Genomic DNA, 18,484 nt, shown 5'->3' on the forward strand with positions numbered 1-18,484 from the left:
CAATATATATTATAATACGCGATTGGTGGCGATCGAACCCGAGAGTTCTGTATGAAAAATGGATACAGAGACCACTATACTTCTCTGACGTGAGAGAAAGGAATACGCACCACTAAACTACATCAATTTTTCTCTCTTTTTCAATATTTCTTTTATATACATTTTAAAATTTTAATATAATAATCTCGAACCGTGGCGAACCGTCGCGAACCGTGAACCGAACCGTGAACCAGCGGTTCCGAACCGTGAACCGTAACCGTCTTGAGCGGTTAAGGTTAAGGGTCGACCTGCCATGAACCGTCGAACCGGCGGTTCCGAACCGTCGAACCGGCAGTTCTGAACCGTGGTCGGGTCTAATATGGGTGGAATAGCATTTGTTACATTCGAAATGGTTGTAGATAGATTTGATACACTATGGTTCTTGTCGCGATTTTTCTGTTGCGTGATTTTACATCTGACGTGGACTTCGTGTATACGGTTCCTTCGGCTTTCTCGAGGTGCACTAAATTAATTTGATTGCATGTGGCCGTGTAGGCCTAGTATGTAGAGTTTATTAATTATTATGTTTATGTATCAGTGTGTATGATCGGACGTGTAGTCCATATTTCCGGCCGTCTGTGGCCGATGTATATGTATCTGTATTCAGGGAATTGTCATGGATACTGGGGAGGTACTGTCGAAATTTTTCGAATGACTCTCCCGGGTCGTGACAATTTTATGGTATCAGAGCCAGGTTCGGTTCGTTGGGATTTTACATGTAGAGTTTATCTGATACCAATTTAATGGTATCAGAGCATTTCGATTCTTTCGGGATTTGTCATGTGGATTTTTGTTGCATGGTAGCCTATCTGATACCAATTTAGTGGTATCAGAGTGGCGCAGCTTTCGGGAAGCGTATGGTGGACCCATAACCCACGGTTTCGAGCCTAGGTTAAGTGTTTAGGTTTAGAATTTTTCATCACATTAGCTTAGGGTTTAGTTTTAGGTTTAGGTCATTTTCGGATTTGTCGTTGCTTGATCTGTCTGCATTTTGTTTTTTTTTTATGACTTTATGATCGGTTTTCTCGGAGTTAATCGTTGCATGTTGGACTTAGTGTTAGCATTTAATCAGATTTCTGGAGTTACTTGTTCCAGTTGTGAGATGGAAATGGCATGGCAAAGATCTCCAGGCAATTATCGGTAAGTATTTTAGTGTATTCCTTTAGTTTGGTAAAAACTGATACTGATGGTATAGCAAGTACATCTTATTAATTTTGAAGTTTATAATAGTACCAATTAGCATAGATTTTATCATGATACAAAATATCAGTAAGTTCATCCGACGACGTCAGCAGCATTTCAGAATCAGCTCCAGCCGAAGCGGAGGCAGATTGTATTCCCTTCAGATATCCAGTCAGCCAATACAGAATTCGGACACGTTGATGTGATAATTAGAGTGGCGCAGCGGAAGCACAGTGGGCCCATAATTCACAGATCTGAGAAGCGATCATGGGAAGCATAACATCCTGACACTACAATAAGTAGATAGGAAATTTGGGGACCAAATTTTTATTAGTGGGGGAGAATGTAATATCCTAGAAATTTTAGGATTTGCATTAACCAATTTAAGATCAAGACCTAAGTGGTTGAGTTAAATGGGTAGAAACCTAAATTTAGGCAAATCATTTAAGTTAACTAGGTTGGACATAGAATTAAGTTAAGATTATTTTAAATAAATGGGATGGGAAGATTGGTCTCGCGAAGACAAATCAAACGAAATTAGTTTAGGCCAAATCGGAGATCGTTTGGTCAGTGAACCAAACGAACCAAGATTGAACCAAACCGAACCAAGTTGGTTTGGTTCGTACCGAAAGAGATTTTGATAAAATAAAATAGATAAAAAGATTCGTTTTGAAAAGACGAATCCAACAAAACTAGTTTGAGTCGAATCGGAGGTCGTTTGATTGGTGAATCAAGCGAACCAAAGTTAAACCCGGTTCGCTACAGTAACCGGTTCAATAGTTTTAATATATCTTAGGTTTTTAACTTGGTTTAGTCGATAAAAACTTGGTTAACGGCGTTAATTTAGGTTTAATCGGCCAATTTACTGTGCATTCCTCGTTATAAAAGGAAATCCGAAGCCTTTCTTTCCTTCCGATCACGACCCTTCCCTCATCTGCCGAAGCCGTGAGCCTTTCTTCGCCGGCATCTTCCCCTCCTCTCCTTCCGACGCCGGCCTTCCTCCCCCTAGTTGCCACCACCGTCACAGTCCTTGGAGCAGAGCCGCCGTCGACTTCTCCCTGCCCGACGTCGTCTGAAGACTCTGCCGAAGCACCGCCGCCTGCGACGCCTTCTATCGCCCGCCACGAGAAGAACCACAAGCCGCCGCCATCTCCTAAGCTCCCACCGGAGTTCCTCCTTGCCAGCCGACGCCGCTCGATCGAGGTTGCCCTCTGGTTCCTGTGAAGCCCGACGCCGCACCGACCGCCGCTGCTTGCCCGGCTCAGCACCGCACGCCGTCTCCACCACCGTCGTCTCCTTCCTCTGAGTGCTACCGCATGGAGAAGACAAGCAGCCGACGACAACTGCCCTTTCCTTCCCTGTTGTGATTCTGCCGAGCCGTGCTTCGTTTGGTTCCCATTTGATTTCATGATCTTGAACAGGGCTTGATTTGGAACTGATCTTAGAGGTAAGCTCTTGAGTTCAAGTAGTTAAATTTTGGGTTGTTGCCGAGTGGGTTGGATCGGTAAATAGGTTAGGTTAAATTGGTTGTTGAAGTTAGATTTTAATCGGATTAATTGGTTAGGTTGGAATTGGGTGATGCATGCCACATGTTCGATTAAATTCCTCTTAGGTTTACATAGTATTTGTTAATGCAATTTAGGATGTTTAAATTCTACATTGTTAGTTAGGTTAAAGGGGAGTGATACATGGTGTTGATCGTATTTAGGGCCAGGTTAGTGTCTGACTCGGTTAGTACGGTTAATTAACAAGGAACATTGTTTAAGTAGGTAAACAATTAACTTAGGTTAACGGGGAAAGAGGTTAACTTCAATTAACCGAGTCATGCTGAATGGACAAGTTAGTGCTAAACCTTGGATCGGTTAGATTGACTTGTGTTGCTCCTCGTTGATTCGGATTAGGCTAACTAGAGTTAGTTGGAGGTTAAATGGGAGGCTTAGTTTGTTGAAAATCTACTAAAAATAAATTATTTAGAGGATGCTTTGTTTGCAGGACCTTGATGGATACGGAGAGATTTTATTGCGACGATTCGTCATTCAGGTGGGTAATTCCTGTGTTTGGTCAACACAGGTTCAGTTCTTTCCCAGTGTATGTTACTTTCTATCATTGTTAATTATATGTCTTATCGTACTCCTGTTCCTTGCTACTTGGATACCTTAGTTGCACTCATAATTATTTCTTGCTTGACCTTACTTCCGTTGACCTTGGATTAATACTCCTGACTGTGTTTCTACTCTGGATATGACATTTGTGATTTTTATTGTTATAGTTCTTTCCTTATGATACTTGAGATCATTATGACCTATACCTACACTTATTGATTAGCCTGGTAGGTGCTAATGACTATGAAATGAACATCTCATCATGACGCTGGACAACGATTATAAATCCCAATGATGTGGGTCTATGTTGTCTATAGTTGGCTTTTAGTAGCATATTGATATAGGTGGTTATGACCCCTACTTCCATCATGTTGATGGCGACTGTATGGCAGTGTACGCAGTCGATGGCTGTATGGCAGTGTACGCAGCCGAGTCGATGATCTGATCCCGACACCGGTTAGGGGTGGTACTCAGAGAGTATTAGAGGATAGATATCGGCCATAGGATATGGGATCACCGGACGCGGAGCACTGATCCCTCGCTTTAGATCACCGGACTACTTTGTTGTAGGGCGCGGAGTAATAATCCCTCGATGCCGGCCATACTCAGCCTCAGATGCTTGCACGAGTGCTGTAGCGTGTGGGGCAGTTGCATCATGCATACGCATATCATGTTATATATATGTATTGGACCGTACTGATCCTGCATTTGATTGTTTATCTGTTTGATACTTGATTGTTGCATTCTGTTTGACATGTCATTCATATGACGCATCACATGAGATTATTCTAGTGTTTACTACCTACAGAGTTATTTAGGATATCCTGCTGAACTGTGGTATGTATCCTTGTTATTTTATTTATCTCTTCATGCACTATTTGTTTCTATATTACCCACTGAGTTTTGTACTCGCCTCTTTGGACCCTGGGATTTTTCTGTCTTCCCAGGTAACAGGTAGGAGCTTACAGATGATGTCAGGGATCTGCCGGATGCTTCCATCTCACATCAGCAGTCTAGTGGGTTTAATGTATTCATTTTATGTAGTAGTTCGATATGGGTGGAATAGCATTTGTTACATTCGAAATGGTTGTAGATAGATTTGATACACTATGGTTCTTGTCGCGATTTTTCTGTTGCGTGATTTTACATCTGACGTGGACTTCGTGTATACGGTTCCTTCGGCTTTCTCGAGGTGCACTAAATTAATTTGATTGCATGTGGCCGTGTAGGCCTAGTATGTAGAGTTTATTAATTATTATGTTTATGTATCAGTGTGTATGATCGGACGTGTAGTCCATATTTCCGGCCGTCTGTGGCCGATGTATATGTATCTGTATTCAGGGAATTGTCATGGATATTGAGGAGGTGCTGTCGAAATTTTTCGAATGACTATCTCCCGGGTCGTGACAAAAATTGTATCAAGTATAAACCATATCAAACTGAGACCTTGGACATGCTTGCATGAGTGACAAGTGCTACAGGCACATCCTACTGCAGAATCCCCTAATTGAGCAAGTTCTCACATGGTAACTACTAACTACTGTCAACGTCTTTGGACTGTGTATTAAGGTTTGGCTTTAACATCGAACCTTAGTGGAATCAACATGGAAAGTTGCCATGATGATCCATAGGCTAAATGGTATATTACTAAGAATTCAGGCTCAAGGGTCACATGATTGTTGTTAGAGCAAACAAGCCAATCACTCTCAGTTTAGTCCATCAAGTTAAATTTGGTGTAATGGGTCTAATCTCACATTGGTACTTTCAGGTTTAGAGTTATCATGAGTCTTAAATATATTCATATAATAGGTATCATTAATGAAGGGCAATACGATCTCCTCTTTTCCCATAACAAAAATGATAGAATAGGGTAAAAGACAACAAATATTATTTCAGCAGAGTGCAAAAGGAGGAATGGAAAACATAAGATTGGGAGTAAAAACTTTTAACGAGAGGACTGCAAGAGAGGAGCAGTAAAAATAAAAAATAAAAATTGGATAAATCAGGTAAAATGAATAGGTGTGAAGGTTCCATAATGAATTATTCTACATGTATTACAGATTATAGAACTAGAAGAAAATAAATATACAAATTTGGTGCAATAAATAGGTAGACTAGAAGTTTACACAGTCGAATCAGCGCACAAAATATGTTGCTGAAGCTAGCATATACATGAAATCATAGAGGTGACCTAGTGATTAAGTTCAACTGGCTGCTTCCTAAATTTTATTACAGCAAAGGGAAATTAATCTAGAAAACATGTGTTGCTTGCAACATTAGATAACAATATTATTCAAGATAAAATAATATACTGAAGGGCGACAGAAAATATTAAATATAAACAGGGCTGAGGATCCACATATTACTTCTCGATTTTTTTTTAAAATTTAAGAAAAAAAAGAGCAATTGGCATGTCATTCATCGCATGGCTAACAGAGCATATACAGAATGACACAATGAAAAACCTTCCTGTGCAAACACAAGTGTCAGGTTGACCAGAGCTTAACTTCTCAACATAAACTTATTTCCAGTTGGCCAACCCTAATTCGGAAAATCTACAAGTGCATCTTAACATGATCTCCAAACTAACTATTTTCTTTTAACATTACAATTTACTGAAGATGAACTTGAATTCTTGAGTGAAACACAAGGAATCAGTATTTTAATATTACAAAAGTACAGGTCCCTGTTATACATAAAACAAGTTTGCAAAAAAATAAAATTACACAATGGTTACAAATTTAGCTTTATATGTTTAGTCTTTTAGAGTTGCCAATCCAACTAAATGAACATTAAGTTGCAATTATCTTTAAATGCTTTTAATTTTTGAAAGACTAGCACCTAATCAGTCACATAATGATCAATCTGGCGGCTGTGTTATATGTTTAAGTAGTTCCCTAAACCTCAACTTGTGTATCTAACAAAGGGTTTTCTTTTCAAGCTTTTTTCCTCAGCCAGCAAAAAATTTGAAGTGAAACAACCTAAATTTACCTCTAAAGAATCCAGCACCAGGCACGGCATCCAAAAAGGTTTCCACAGCTCCCAAGACATACCTGAAACCATATTAAAAGTGAAGAATTACAGTATGCAAGCAAGAGTTAAAAAGAACATTTGGCTTATTGACCAAAAGGAATAGTATCAAATTATCTTTGGCTTAACTCCTACCATGGAACCTCCAAGTTGATTTATATTTTTAAGGAACGTGCAACATATTCCATGATCCTAAAAAAGCAAATAGTTAATCCATTAATTTGATAGATCTGAAGAACTAACCCAAAACTTCGTGAGACAAGTCAGCAGTCATAGACCCATTTAGGAAATAAGATCATTGAATCAATCAGGAAAATCACAATACCCCCATTAAGTTGATAGACTTGAATAACTATATCCCAAAGTACTTAAGCTCAAATTATAGTAGAATAATCTAGGGCATCAACCCCCTTCGTTAGCCTAGAAGCTCCAATAGAGAAAGTTATTGCCAATCTAGGATAAGTTTGATGGATATAAACACTGCCCAAGGTTTAAAATTTTAAGCCGTACTAGAGTTTTGGTCTCTTATCAAAATGATATGGCTTCGGTACCTTTCGATGCTTATTTGTTGACTAATTAATAATAACAATCAACATTTTATTGTAATTAATTGTTTACTTAATAATTAATTAAATTACTACTACATGCTTATTCTTCTATTTAATTTTTAGCTTCAATCATTTGTAAGCTGCATATTTATTTTGCTTTATAATGACTTACACTTATAATTTATACTTTTTTGCAAGTAGAACACTAGAATGAGCAATGAAAAAAATGAGAGCTTCTCTAGTCCTCTATAAACTGGAAATTCTGTGAAATTGAAGAAATTTCAGATTTGAAGTCCGAGAGGTTTTTATTGTTAAAGTTGTAATTTTTTTAAGAAGTGAATATGTTTTTTACAACAAACAATTGTAAACTATTATTGGGAAATATGAAATTGATCTGCATGAGTATTCAAATTTGCTGCATATTTTGTGATTACCTTACATAACTGAATCTTAGGATTAGAGAAGTGCCCAGACAAATACAGAAATCTGAATAGACTTACATAGCACCAGCAACTGCAGTGCCAAGAAAGAAGCATAATCCAATGCTAACTCCAACTTCTGGTCCCAATGCCCTACCAATGAGATAATATGGTCCTCCACCCTGAGTGTTCAAAGTCAAATGTGGTTTTGAGGATTATTTAACCAATAATCATATACTGAATAGACAGCAAGCATGTATCGAAGCTTGAGCATAAAAAGAAAAATTATCATAGTTATAAATCAAAGAAAGGAATCCAAAATGAACCAACAGAACATCTAAGACATGATATAACATATTCAGTCATGAGTCATGCTTAGGTTGAGTTTCATGCTTCATAAATAACTAAGGCTCAACAAAAAAAATTCACTTTTCCTCAACCAAGATCAACTACTAAGACTCATGTGACTTAGTTTTGAAGCTTTAGTCCTTTTCCACTTAGTAATTTCATGCATATTGAAGAATGCCAATCCCGTAAAAAAAAAAAAACTTATTGGCCTATGTTCCAAAAATGCTTACTGCCCTGCGAATGTAAGTTTGTCAACCAACGAACCCCATGAAATTAGAAAAGAAATGCTTACTTTCATTGCCCCATTTGTTGCAATTGCACTCAGTGATATTGATGTTAAGAAAGTGCAACATCCACAAAATGCAACCAATAGAAGACCCTCACCAATGCCAGCCATTCCTACAATCCTATAAACCAAAGATCGTCATCTCAATAAGTTTAAATGAAACTGAGAACAAATGTATGAAGACTAAAAACCAAAAATAGGCATTAAACAATGTGGGCAATTTCGGTCATACTTGAGCAGGAATAATTAAACAATAGTAAAACAACATCAGAGCAAGTACTATACTCCCACCACTTGTGTGAGCATGATATTTTCAAATTGATTGATGCATCAAGAGCATAGAAATTTCATTCAAGTTGTTCACCAAGCTCAACATCAAATATATATATCTATTAAAAGATCCTCAACTGTTAGAATGACAAGTGTTGTTGCTTTGATTATGCTGATGTCTGCATCTTTGAAAAAAAATCCGCAATGAATCCAAGTGATGCATTAAATATGCATTTAACAAGTGCTAGGTCTGTGAGTATTACCAATGAAACAGTAGCAATGAACTCCACCTTACCTTACATTATCAAAATGAGAAGGTTGATACTGGACAAAACGTGATAGATCATGCAAACTCAGAATCTGAGTACAAAAGTCAGCTACTGTTCATTAAAAGGTGAGGTTTAGGCATCCACCGCAGACCAAGGTCTGTGCAGGAAAGTCAGGTAGAGGGAGAGAGATGGGACAGAGAAATGATGATTTGGGATGAGGAAGAAGGAAAGAGGGAGAAAAAGAAGGGCAACAGAGATTATGGCACAGAACACACTAAAATATGATTGTGTATGTTCACATACAGCTTAAATAACATGTGGATGTAGGCGTTGGGATTTGGATTAAAATAGTACTAGTTGATTATTCTAAACAGGGCTCATGCGCATGTTTGACTTTAAACTGGAGAAACAGATGTAGAATGCCACTTGAGGGCTTTTTATATACCAATATCATAATACAAAAGTCAGCTATCAATTGTTTGCCTCATGTCCGTTGAAAATCATAGCTTATTTTTGCAATGGGAGCACTGATGAAGATAATCATCCATATTCTAAGTCTAATCTATTCTTAACAATATGTTGAGATTGATCGTCTGCTAATAATTTTTGGTCAGTCACTGAATCAGCTGTATTTAATTCTTGTGATTCTTGGATTCGCTAGTTAGATACTAGTAATATAACTATTTTGTAACAATATTGATTATTTATCCAGTAAATTTTCTCATTGAAAAGAAAGTAGTATGATTGTATGATACAATTTATGATGAACTTTACCAGGAAAAACGGATATAGTATATGATTCCCAATATATTCTGCAAGCAAGGAACAAAAACACCCATCAAAGTCCCTGACTTGGGGCCAACAACCTACAAAAAGAAAAATTAAGAACCACCAATATTTTAAAGAGTAATATAGTTGTAATCATCTATAGCTAACAATTCGCCTGATTTGAAATGATGAAGAGTCCACAATGAAGAAGCAGAAAACAGTTGTGTGCATAGATTTCTCAGACTACTATAATATATTACTTTTTTTTTGGCAAAGCACTGCACCTATAAAGTAATCAACAGGATATCACTAAACTACCAAATGGATCATCTTCACTAGAATTAATTTGTAGGGATAACAGAATAGTGAGGTACTACCACCCAAATAACAAAGTAAAAGGTTTACAGGCCATATCAGTGTCATTGATAAAGATAAAAAGGTGTTTGAAAGCTTAAATCATTAAAGAGGAAAAAGCAAGAAAGCAAATTTTCAAAAGAAATTTCTCTCAAAAGATAACCTGCAAACACGGTTCTATTCCAACTGATGTGTTACATGTGTAACAAAAAAATTTCAGGGCAAGCTAAAGATTTAATACAGGACAAAAGACAACTTATGCAAGACACTGAACATTGCCATCAACATTCCCCCACATAGATGTGAATAGATAGGACAGTGTGACCAATGGAGGGGCTAAATGTGGCCAACTTGGATCTGGTGGTGTAACTCTATCCCACCATAACCTCATGCAGCGTATTGATTCTATTCTCCAAGATGTAAACACAGTCCCAATATTTTCGATGATGTTTCTCCTCTAAAGGTGAATCATGTGAGTTGATACAGGACTCCCTGCACTGTCCATGCTACCTTTTTTCTCATGCATCATCAGTGTCGCTTGTGGATGCAGTTCTGTTGATCAACTAACAGAACAATGCTGAGGAGACCTCGTTGCAGCAACAAAAGCACATCGGCAGGACCTACCCTAATACTTTTTGTCATGAAATTATTTATGTCAATAGCATGTGGAGCTCCTTATGTGGATTTGTTTGCCAAAGGGAGTCATTTTCCTCAGGTCCCAAGCACATTGTCTTCAAACAGGAGTCTCCTAGGTCATTGCCAAAAATAAAAATTGATGACCCAAGTGTTTGTGGATGATTAGAGTACTATTACACTAGAAAATAAGTAAGAGACAATAATAGAGTGTTAAGATTGATCCCAATGCACTATTCCAACGATTCACAAGCAAGACAAGGGATAGCCTTTTCGTGGCATTTGTCCTTTACAGCATAATCATGATTTTGGTGAGTCATGACCATGGAATTTGAGTGTTAAGTCGAGTGGAGCGAAGCAAAGCACACTAACTTGTGTGACATGTCTATTGTTACACAAAAACTACCAAAAATGGGCATTTTCTATGCATTACTAGTTTAATGACTTGAGTGGTACAACCACGGGCCAAGATCTTCTTGAATGCATTGTCTGAGAGTTAATACAACAGCTTTGCATTTGAAAGAGTCCCATTAAGCACAAGGTACAGAGGAACCATCTGTTGGGTTGCAAGGGTGCAAACATAGTCCCACATCTAAAACACATGGGAAAGATCATGGGTTTAAAAGGATGGAAAGTATCTCCATTGGGATGAGGCCTTTTGGGGAGAGCCCAAGAACAAAACCATGAGGGCTTAGGCCCAAAGTGGACAATATCATGCCATTGTGGAGATGTGGACATTCATTAGACCCTACAATTGGTATCAGAGCGAGGCCGCTCTTCACCGGACTAACCGCCGTATGAGCCATGATCCAGATCTAACCATGTGGGGACCCTCGAGGAAAACAAAGGAAGTAGGGGAGACTCGGACTATGAGGGACATGGCAGCCGGACCATGAGGACATGGCAGCCGGACCATGAGAAATGGTAGCGGAGCTTCCAGTGGTCCTTTGTTTGAGGGGGGGATTGTTGGGTTGCAAGGGTGCAAACATAGTCCCACATCTAAAACACATGGGAAAGATCATGGGTTTAAAAGGATGGAAAGTATCTCCATTGGGATGAGGCCTTTTGGGGAGAGCCCAAGAACAAAACCATGAGGGCTTAGGCCCAAAGTGGACAATATCATGCCATTGTGGAGATGTGGACATTCATTAGACCCTACACCATCATCGACCAAATATAGTTTTTGCCTAAGAATTAATGTCCATTTAAATTTCATTTTGGCAACAATAATCACCTTTCGCAAATAGAAACTACCTCAGCATCTGCAACAATCAAATGCCCAAACAACAAACAAACATCTTTGGTTCATATATTCTCATGCTTAGGGCTGAGTATTCGGTTAAAACCAAACCGAACTGAACCGAACCGAATAAACCGAAACCGAATAAATCGAATCTTTTCAAACTAACCGAATCGACCAAATTTTCAAATAAAACCCGAACAAATGAAACCGATAAAATATCGGTTAATTTGGTCAAAACCCGAATTAATCAAAATTTTCAAGTATTTAGGAGATTTACCGATTAGTTAGAGATTTATAAGTTCATTTTAGAAATTTACCGATTAATTTATTTATTTTAGTTTATTCAATTTAACTGAATAAATAATTTTAAAATCGAACAGACCGAATTAACTGATATAACCAATTTTTTTTAGAAAAAATCCAAAATTCCGAAATAACCAAACCGAATTTTTAAATTCGATCGGTTCATTCGGTTTGTTTGATTTAACCAAAATTTTGCTCACTTATACTCATGCTAGTCTCCTCAGACTTAAGTGATCACTTCTACAAGTTGCATTCTCCTAGTCACTTTGATCGTATGAGACATGATCGCACACCACTTGTGAGACATGACCAAACACCAACTTCATCCACGTGAGGAGAAAGCCACAGTTTTTTTACAAGCCTCATGTTTTACCTTTTAATTGCCACCATCATTGCCTCCTCCCCTTCACTAACAATCGAGCAAGTCAACATTATGACAATGACATCCATATATCATCACATTATTACACCCTAGACTTTTGTGAATACCTCCAACAAAAAACATAACCATTTTGTTTAGTCATGCTACATCTTGCACATGTAGTCATCACCTCTATCCACTTACAAGTATGATATAAAAATAAGAGCCAAATCTAGCTTAAAAAGATAAAAAAATGCGTCGACCCTCTCCTTCTAGTGGAGTGGAATAGGCTTAGTCTATCTTATGATTTATTCATATTTCAAATCAATTAGATGGCAGTGAAAAAAGTTATTGGGTATAAAACTGAACCCTAAAAACTTGAACAATTTGGTGCTTGAGGATAAGCACCTTATCTGAAAGGGGAATGATGCCAAGTGCTTTCCAGCCACATCAGCAACCAATGCAATGGAAATGGAAGACATGGAGAAGATGGGACTAGACTGATTCAAGAAGAAACATCCAAAGGAGGCTTAAATATATGATGTTAGCAAATGGGCAGAAGCTAACATTTGCATCAAAACTTAGGAATATCCAACCCAGTATTAGGATACACCATGTAATATAAATTCAAAGCAGCTTACCTTTGCATCAAAAATTAGGAACATCCAATCAAAGCATTAGGATACAACATGTAGTCATACCTTCTGCATTACAAACAAGCTTATAAGCATTAGATATCATCAACGAAACCACAATCATCTTCAAATTATTCTACTGAGGTTCTAGAATTCCATCTTCCTGCAAGCTCTAGAAGATGTGTTCTCTTCATCCTACAAATGACATATTTGGCAGCTCAGTTCCTTGCTCTTCACACATGGTGAAATATTTGACAGTGTGAGATTGACATAGATAGTCGATATTTCTGGAAATGTTAGAACATTCTCTCAGGCTGATTTCATACTTAGGGGTTAAAGTGAAAGAAGATCTGTTGCTTTCTTTCAAAGTTATATGGGAAAGGGTTGAATTCACGTTGTCATACTAAGGTTTACTTCATTAGAGCAAGATATACTCTGTTTGAATACCTAAATCTACCAGTACTTAGAAATTATGCTTACAACTTTTCTAGCTACATGAAAGCAAATGCAGAGCAACTATAACCAAAATTCTGGCTTAAGTACCTTTGGGCTCCCAAGAACAACAAATACTTCATCACCATCTCTCGGGCTGGTGGGAGTTGGAACATGTTCCCCTGTCATACTGTAATGAATTAATCAATTAAAAATTGAAGAAAATAAACATCAATGTATTTAATTGTTGATCCAAAGTGTAAAATGTGTATTGGTCAATTTTAAAATACCATACAGACCAACACATATCAGTTCAAAAGGTTTGGTATTAGCAGTGAACTGAAATTTAGACTCTGCTTCAACCAACATATCAAACATACACATGCAATTGTAATTTACAGAAAACACCAATTTGGTATTTTCTTGAGTGTCAAAATTGATGGGAAACAATGTCAATTTTATCACATACCTTTTGAGTCCCAATATATTAACAAGAGAATCAAAACCAAATAGTTCCAACTTTGATTCCCTTGGGAAGTTGTTAGGCACATCAGGATGATGGGAGGGCCCCTCCAATGTATTTGGAACATTCTCTGTATGTGATGCTGTCCTAATTGGCCTACAATGTAAATAAAATGTATGTTTTTCATCAATCAACTCCCAAAAGATCAACAGAAAACTTATGCTTGCCATATACACAGGAAAACTGAAGATACAATTATTGTAGATAAGTTGCTTCTGAAAATCAATATTATGAATAGCACCAAAATTTATTGAAAACACTATACTGAATAAACCAGCATGCAAAAAGGAAATACATTGTTTGATCACAGCACTATATAGGAGAAGTTGATTCAATGGAGAACAATCAAAAGGTCACAACAACAACAATCATGGACGTGTAAGGAATTACCCTAATGACACTAAAATATCTCACTTTAATCCAGGTGAAATGGGAACTCATAAGAAAATTCAAGCCAAAAAAAATTACTAACTCCCAATGAATTCTTGACTTAAGATTTATGAAAATTAAATAATATCCTTTCAGATGGGTCATGGATGGCAACCTGAGCCTAGCCAATGATAACATCAAAATTTAATAATAAATATGGCTTGCAGACACTAGTTATGATTCAAGCCAAGAGATTTCAAAGGGGCACCATTTTCAGCTAAGAATATTCTTAACCTAGAAGGAAAAAAAGAATCACACATTAACCTAAACCAATGGTTAAGGTGAGTAAGCTCACCTGAAATTCAATTGCACCCAACAAGTTAGAAGCTTAAGTGAAGAGCGAAAAAGCATACACTGCATTTGGCAAAATATAGAATCCAAATCACCAAGGTTAAGTCCACTCTCATTTGTCTGTATATTCCTAAAAGAAGAGTTCTTCAAGGATACTAAATACAAAAGTGCTGAAGTATTAGGACAGAACTACAAGCCAGTGAATCAATCACCAATCCTCTATAGAAATAATCCTTGGGCCATAAATATTAGTAGATATGTGTATACACCATGAATGGTTCAATACTGATCAGATACAAAGTGGCATTGCATGTGGGCACTTGATACATATTGTCAATATCAAACTGATACCAGTTTCACATGCTCACATATTCTACATGATACTGGCCAATATTAGTAGAAAAAGGTATGATCAATCCAGTACTTGGATGGAATGATAAATAAACAATGCTAATTATATTACATGTGCATCAAACCCCTCAAATAACAGCGCATCTTGTCCTTATATGCTTATTTGCACACACTTTAAACCATTTGTTGAACTTTAATTATTTAAGACTGGAATCTGAATTGAAATCATAATATGATATAACTTACAGTTGTTGACAGGTTTAAATGAAGGATAATACACACAGCTAACATCACCAGCACTATCCCAATGAAATGGATAGAACCAAGATTCCTGATGCTGCCATAAAGACATACAACATAGTGTACCATATACCATGTTGTGAAAAGAAATTACATCAAAACTACTTTAAACTAAATCGTGTTCATCAAAATCATGCAAGTTTCTTGTTGAAGTTTACCATTTTAACTAATATCAATAAGTAGAGAGTGAAGCCAGCCATTCTGAAATGAATGAGAGAATTAACGAAAACAATAATAATTGCTAAATGAGGAACTCACTTCAAAGGTATCTCTGGGAGAGATCCCGACTCCATGGACTGTATCTGGACAGCAGATCCTTCATGAGAAACAACAGGTCTATACTGCCGTCGACCGAGCGAAGGCATTTCATCATCTGCACTCTCAATTTCACCATCCTCTATCATCCTCTTTATTGAATAATAATTTACCAGCCCTGAAGCACATAAATAAATCAGGAAACTAGACACAATAATATCAAAATCAACTATTTTTTCTAGCAGAAAAAAAACAGAGAAAATATGCAAAGAATTATAAATACAAAGAGCTTGTCCAAGTCAAGGATCTAGGTGTGCCATGCAGGTTGTACTTCATTTGATGAATGAAATTTGGTTATCATGTTGTCAAAAGGGCATGAGCCTCATACCATGCAGCAAGCCACAAGATGAACTGAGGCTACCCAAGAAGACTGAGCTATTGTGGTTCTATGAATTGTGCATAAGAAAGTGGCTGCAGTCACATTTTCAAAAGATCAGGGGCTTGAAAAGCATTGATCCACAATCTGGTTTATGTTATTTTACAGAACAAAATATTCTACAATTGTCTAAATTCAAAGACAATGCTTCATATATGGACAAGACCATATAAGATCACCTATTGTCCAACTCCAATGCTTACCTTGTCTAAACACGAGAGATAACAAATTTAGTCTCATTGAAAAAGGAAGTGACTAATATCTATTCACTATTTTTTTATTAATTCTTTTCTGAAACCTTCTTTCTCCAATTTATCTGGCCCATAACTCTCAGATTGAAATGATACAAGATGTCAACTAGTACTTTTGTTTATTTAAATTCGTTTACTTATTCCACCACTAGAAGCACATTGCCTTGTGTCTTAAGTTTTCTGAGATGTTGGTCATTTCATATTTCTTAAGCTTTGTTATCACTTCCCCATAACTTAATGTGTTTATGTAGCATATCTCTGACAAGCAAGTAGCTTCAACTAACATATCATCAATGAGTAGTATTCAGCCAAACTCGTGTACAAATATGTCGAGCATATTAACAGCAACTTAGAAGCAAAGTCAAACTTATTCCAAAACAAAAAAAATAATATTAGGATTGGTTAAAAGAAGGATCTGATTAACGATGCACACTTGGAACGGCTATTAATATCTATCAAAACATTCACTTTCCAAATCATAACAAAATCTTCATCATCATCTTAACAAACTCAGTTGTCTTTGTCAAGCTGTCCAAACTGGGTGGTAGTGATTTGCACACAGACCTATATGTGTAATTCAAGGAAGTAACATAATGAAAATCAGTTCAGTCAGACCAAAGGTTTATTGTTCATTGTAGCTTCTTGAGTTCTTGTAACCTCGACAGGATACCCGTGTGCTAAAACAGTTATGTAATTCATTGAACACTTAGCTAACAACACATGCTTTTGAAACAATAAAGTTGCCTTATTGCAAATCTGAAGACAAAAAGGAATTAAATGAATTAAAATCCTTGTAATCATGCAACAAGCAATACTCACTGCTAAAGGAACACAAGTTACATGTCAGCAAAGGAATTCAAGTAACTATAAAATTTTCAACCATGTGCGCTAAAGAATTCATATTATATCATGATTTAATAAATAAAATTTTGTTTAAGATATTTAGCTGTAAAGTGCTAATTACATTGGTATAATTTCAAATTTTAGCAACCACTATCAATTGATATTTACTAGCTTCAAGGTGCACTACAGTTGAGTTCAGAGTAAATGAAATCGAGAGGACAAACGATTGTGGATTATATTTTGATTTTTGATTATCAAATTTCCTTCATGAGTGTTGCAATAATCAATAGATCTTAATACCCTTCAAGAGACTTCATCGACGATTAGGAAATGGAATGTATTCCCAGTGAAAGTCGTTCAATCCGGATCCGGATCTGATCTGAGAACACTAGATCATCATCAAAAGAAGAAAAAAATAATCGTTGACGCATCTTTGTCCATGATTCTTTCATTCTAAAGGGTGGAGGAAGAAAAGGGAGGCGAAGGAAGGATTACAGTGGAGTCCAGAGTAACCGTAACTGAGAGGACAAAAAGTCGTGGTTTCTTGAATCTTACCTAGGAGCTGGAACGTGACCGGATCTCCCTCAAACAGGAGGCGCCGTCGTCCAGATTCCGCAGTAGAGCCGGCGGCGAGGAGGACGAAAGACCGCCTGGATCGGCTTCGGGAAACTTGGACGCGAAGAAGGTAGCGAAGTGTGAGACGGCGGAGAATTATAACTATCAACGCGCCCGATGTCGTTCGATCCCTGAACCCGATTCGACATGATGCGGATCAATTTAACAATGGCGGTCTCCGAACCCGACCGTGTTGAATTCAATTTGAATCTTAGGGGGCGCTTGGTATACATTTGGTAATGGGAATGGATATTATTTCCATTGAGGGGTTAATGGCAATGGGAATGATTACCGAATTTTTGGTGCTTGGTATAGATACTGGAATGGGAATGAGAATCAGTCCAACGAGTTCGCCGTCGATGTTGTTGTACTTGAAGTCGTCGAGCACGGTGACGCGGCAGTCGTGGGAGGAGAGGAGGCGGAGGTGGAGGGGATGGGCGAGGAGAAGCAGGTCGCCCCATCCCTTTTTCTCCCACATGTACTCCACAGAGAAGGGTCGGGTGAAGAAGGCTTCGTCGAAGATCGGATAGCAAGCGCTGAACCGATCGAGGACTGGCTCATAGGCGGGATCAGGGAGAGCTGCGAGGCGCACGACGTCGACAAAGCCCGGGGTGAAGAGCAGCGAGTTGCCCTGCTGCGCGAGGAGTAGCAGAGGAAGGTCTGGCCGCTGTTGAGGAGGAGAGTGTGCTTGGTGAAGGAGGCGTTGGCGGAGACGTCGATGAAGGCGTTGACGGAGGAGATGGAGATCGCGGTGGCGGCGGTAGTGGTGGAGCAGGTGACGAAGGGGCTTCCGCGGACGAGAAAGAAGCAAAGAGAAGGGGGAAAAAGTTGCGCAGATGGGAATGAGTTTGATAACCAGGGGAGGGGTAGGTTATGAAATCAGGGATATCAAATCCTTATTTTGATTTCCATTCCCGTCTACCAAGCATTAAGAATGGGAATGAAATAGATTTCATTCCCATTCCTCT

General features: G+C 37.9%; 1 protein-coding gene across 4 annotated transcripts in view; it reads right to left on the reverse strand.

The window, feature by feature from the left end:
- The window catches only part of LOC141814731 (cation-chloride cotransporter 1), a 28,037-nt gene extending 10,466 nt beyond the window's left edge, over nt 1–17,571 (reverse strand). Inside the window, exons 1-8 of one of the 4 annotated variants that reach the window (XM_074702676.1) lie at nt 17,457–17,571; nt 15,375–15,549; nt 13,692–13,841; nt 13,334–13,412; nt 9,268–9,359; nt 7,961–8,075; nt 7,402–7,502; nt 6,315–6,376 (exon numbers count right to left, since the gene is read on the reverse strand). In XM_074702676.1, coding sequence (XP_074558777.1) covers nt 6,315–6,376; nt 7,402–7,502; nt 7,961–8,075; nt 9,268–9,359; nt 13,334–13,412; nt 13,692–13,841; nt 15,375–15,520 — 745 coding nt within the window. In that variant the 5' untranslated portion in view covers nt 15,521–15,549; nt 17,457–17,571. The other 3 variants (XM_074702679.1, XM_074702677.1, XM_074702678.1) reach the window with 3 other exon arrangements.
- Between the last annotated feature and the right edge of the window lie 913 nt (nt 17,572–18,484).

This window comes from Curcuma longa, chromosome 21 (genome assembly GCF_044706935.1).
Source record: "Curcuma longa cultivar G26 ecotype Majalengka, Jawa Barat chromosome 21, ITB_CL_G26_1.1, whole genome shotgun sequence".
Taxonomy (NCBI): domain Eukaryota; kingdom Viridiplantae; phylum Streptophyta; class Magnoliopsida; order Zingiberales; family Zingiberaceae; genus Curcuma; species Curcuma longa.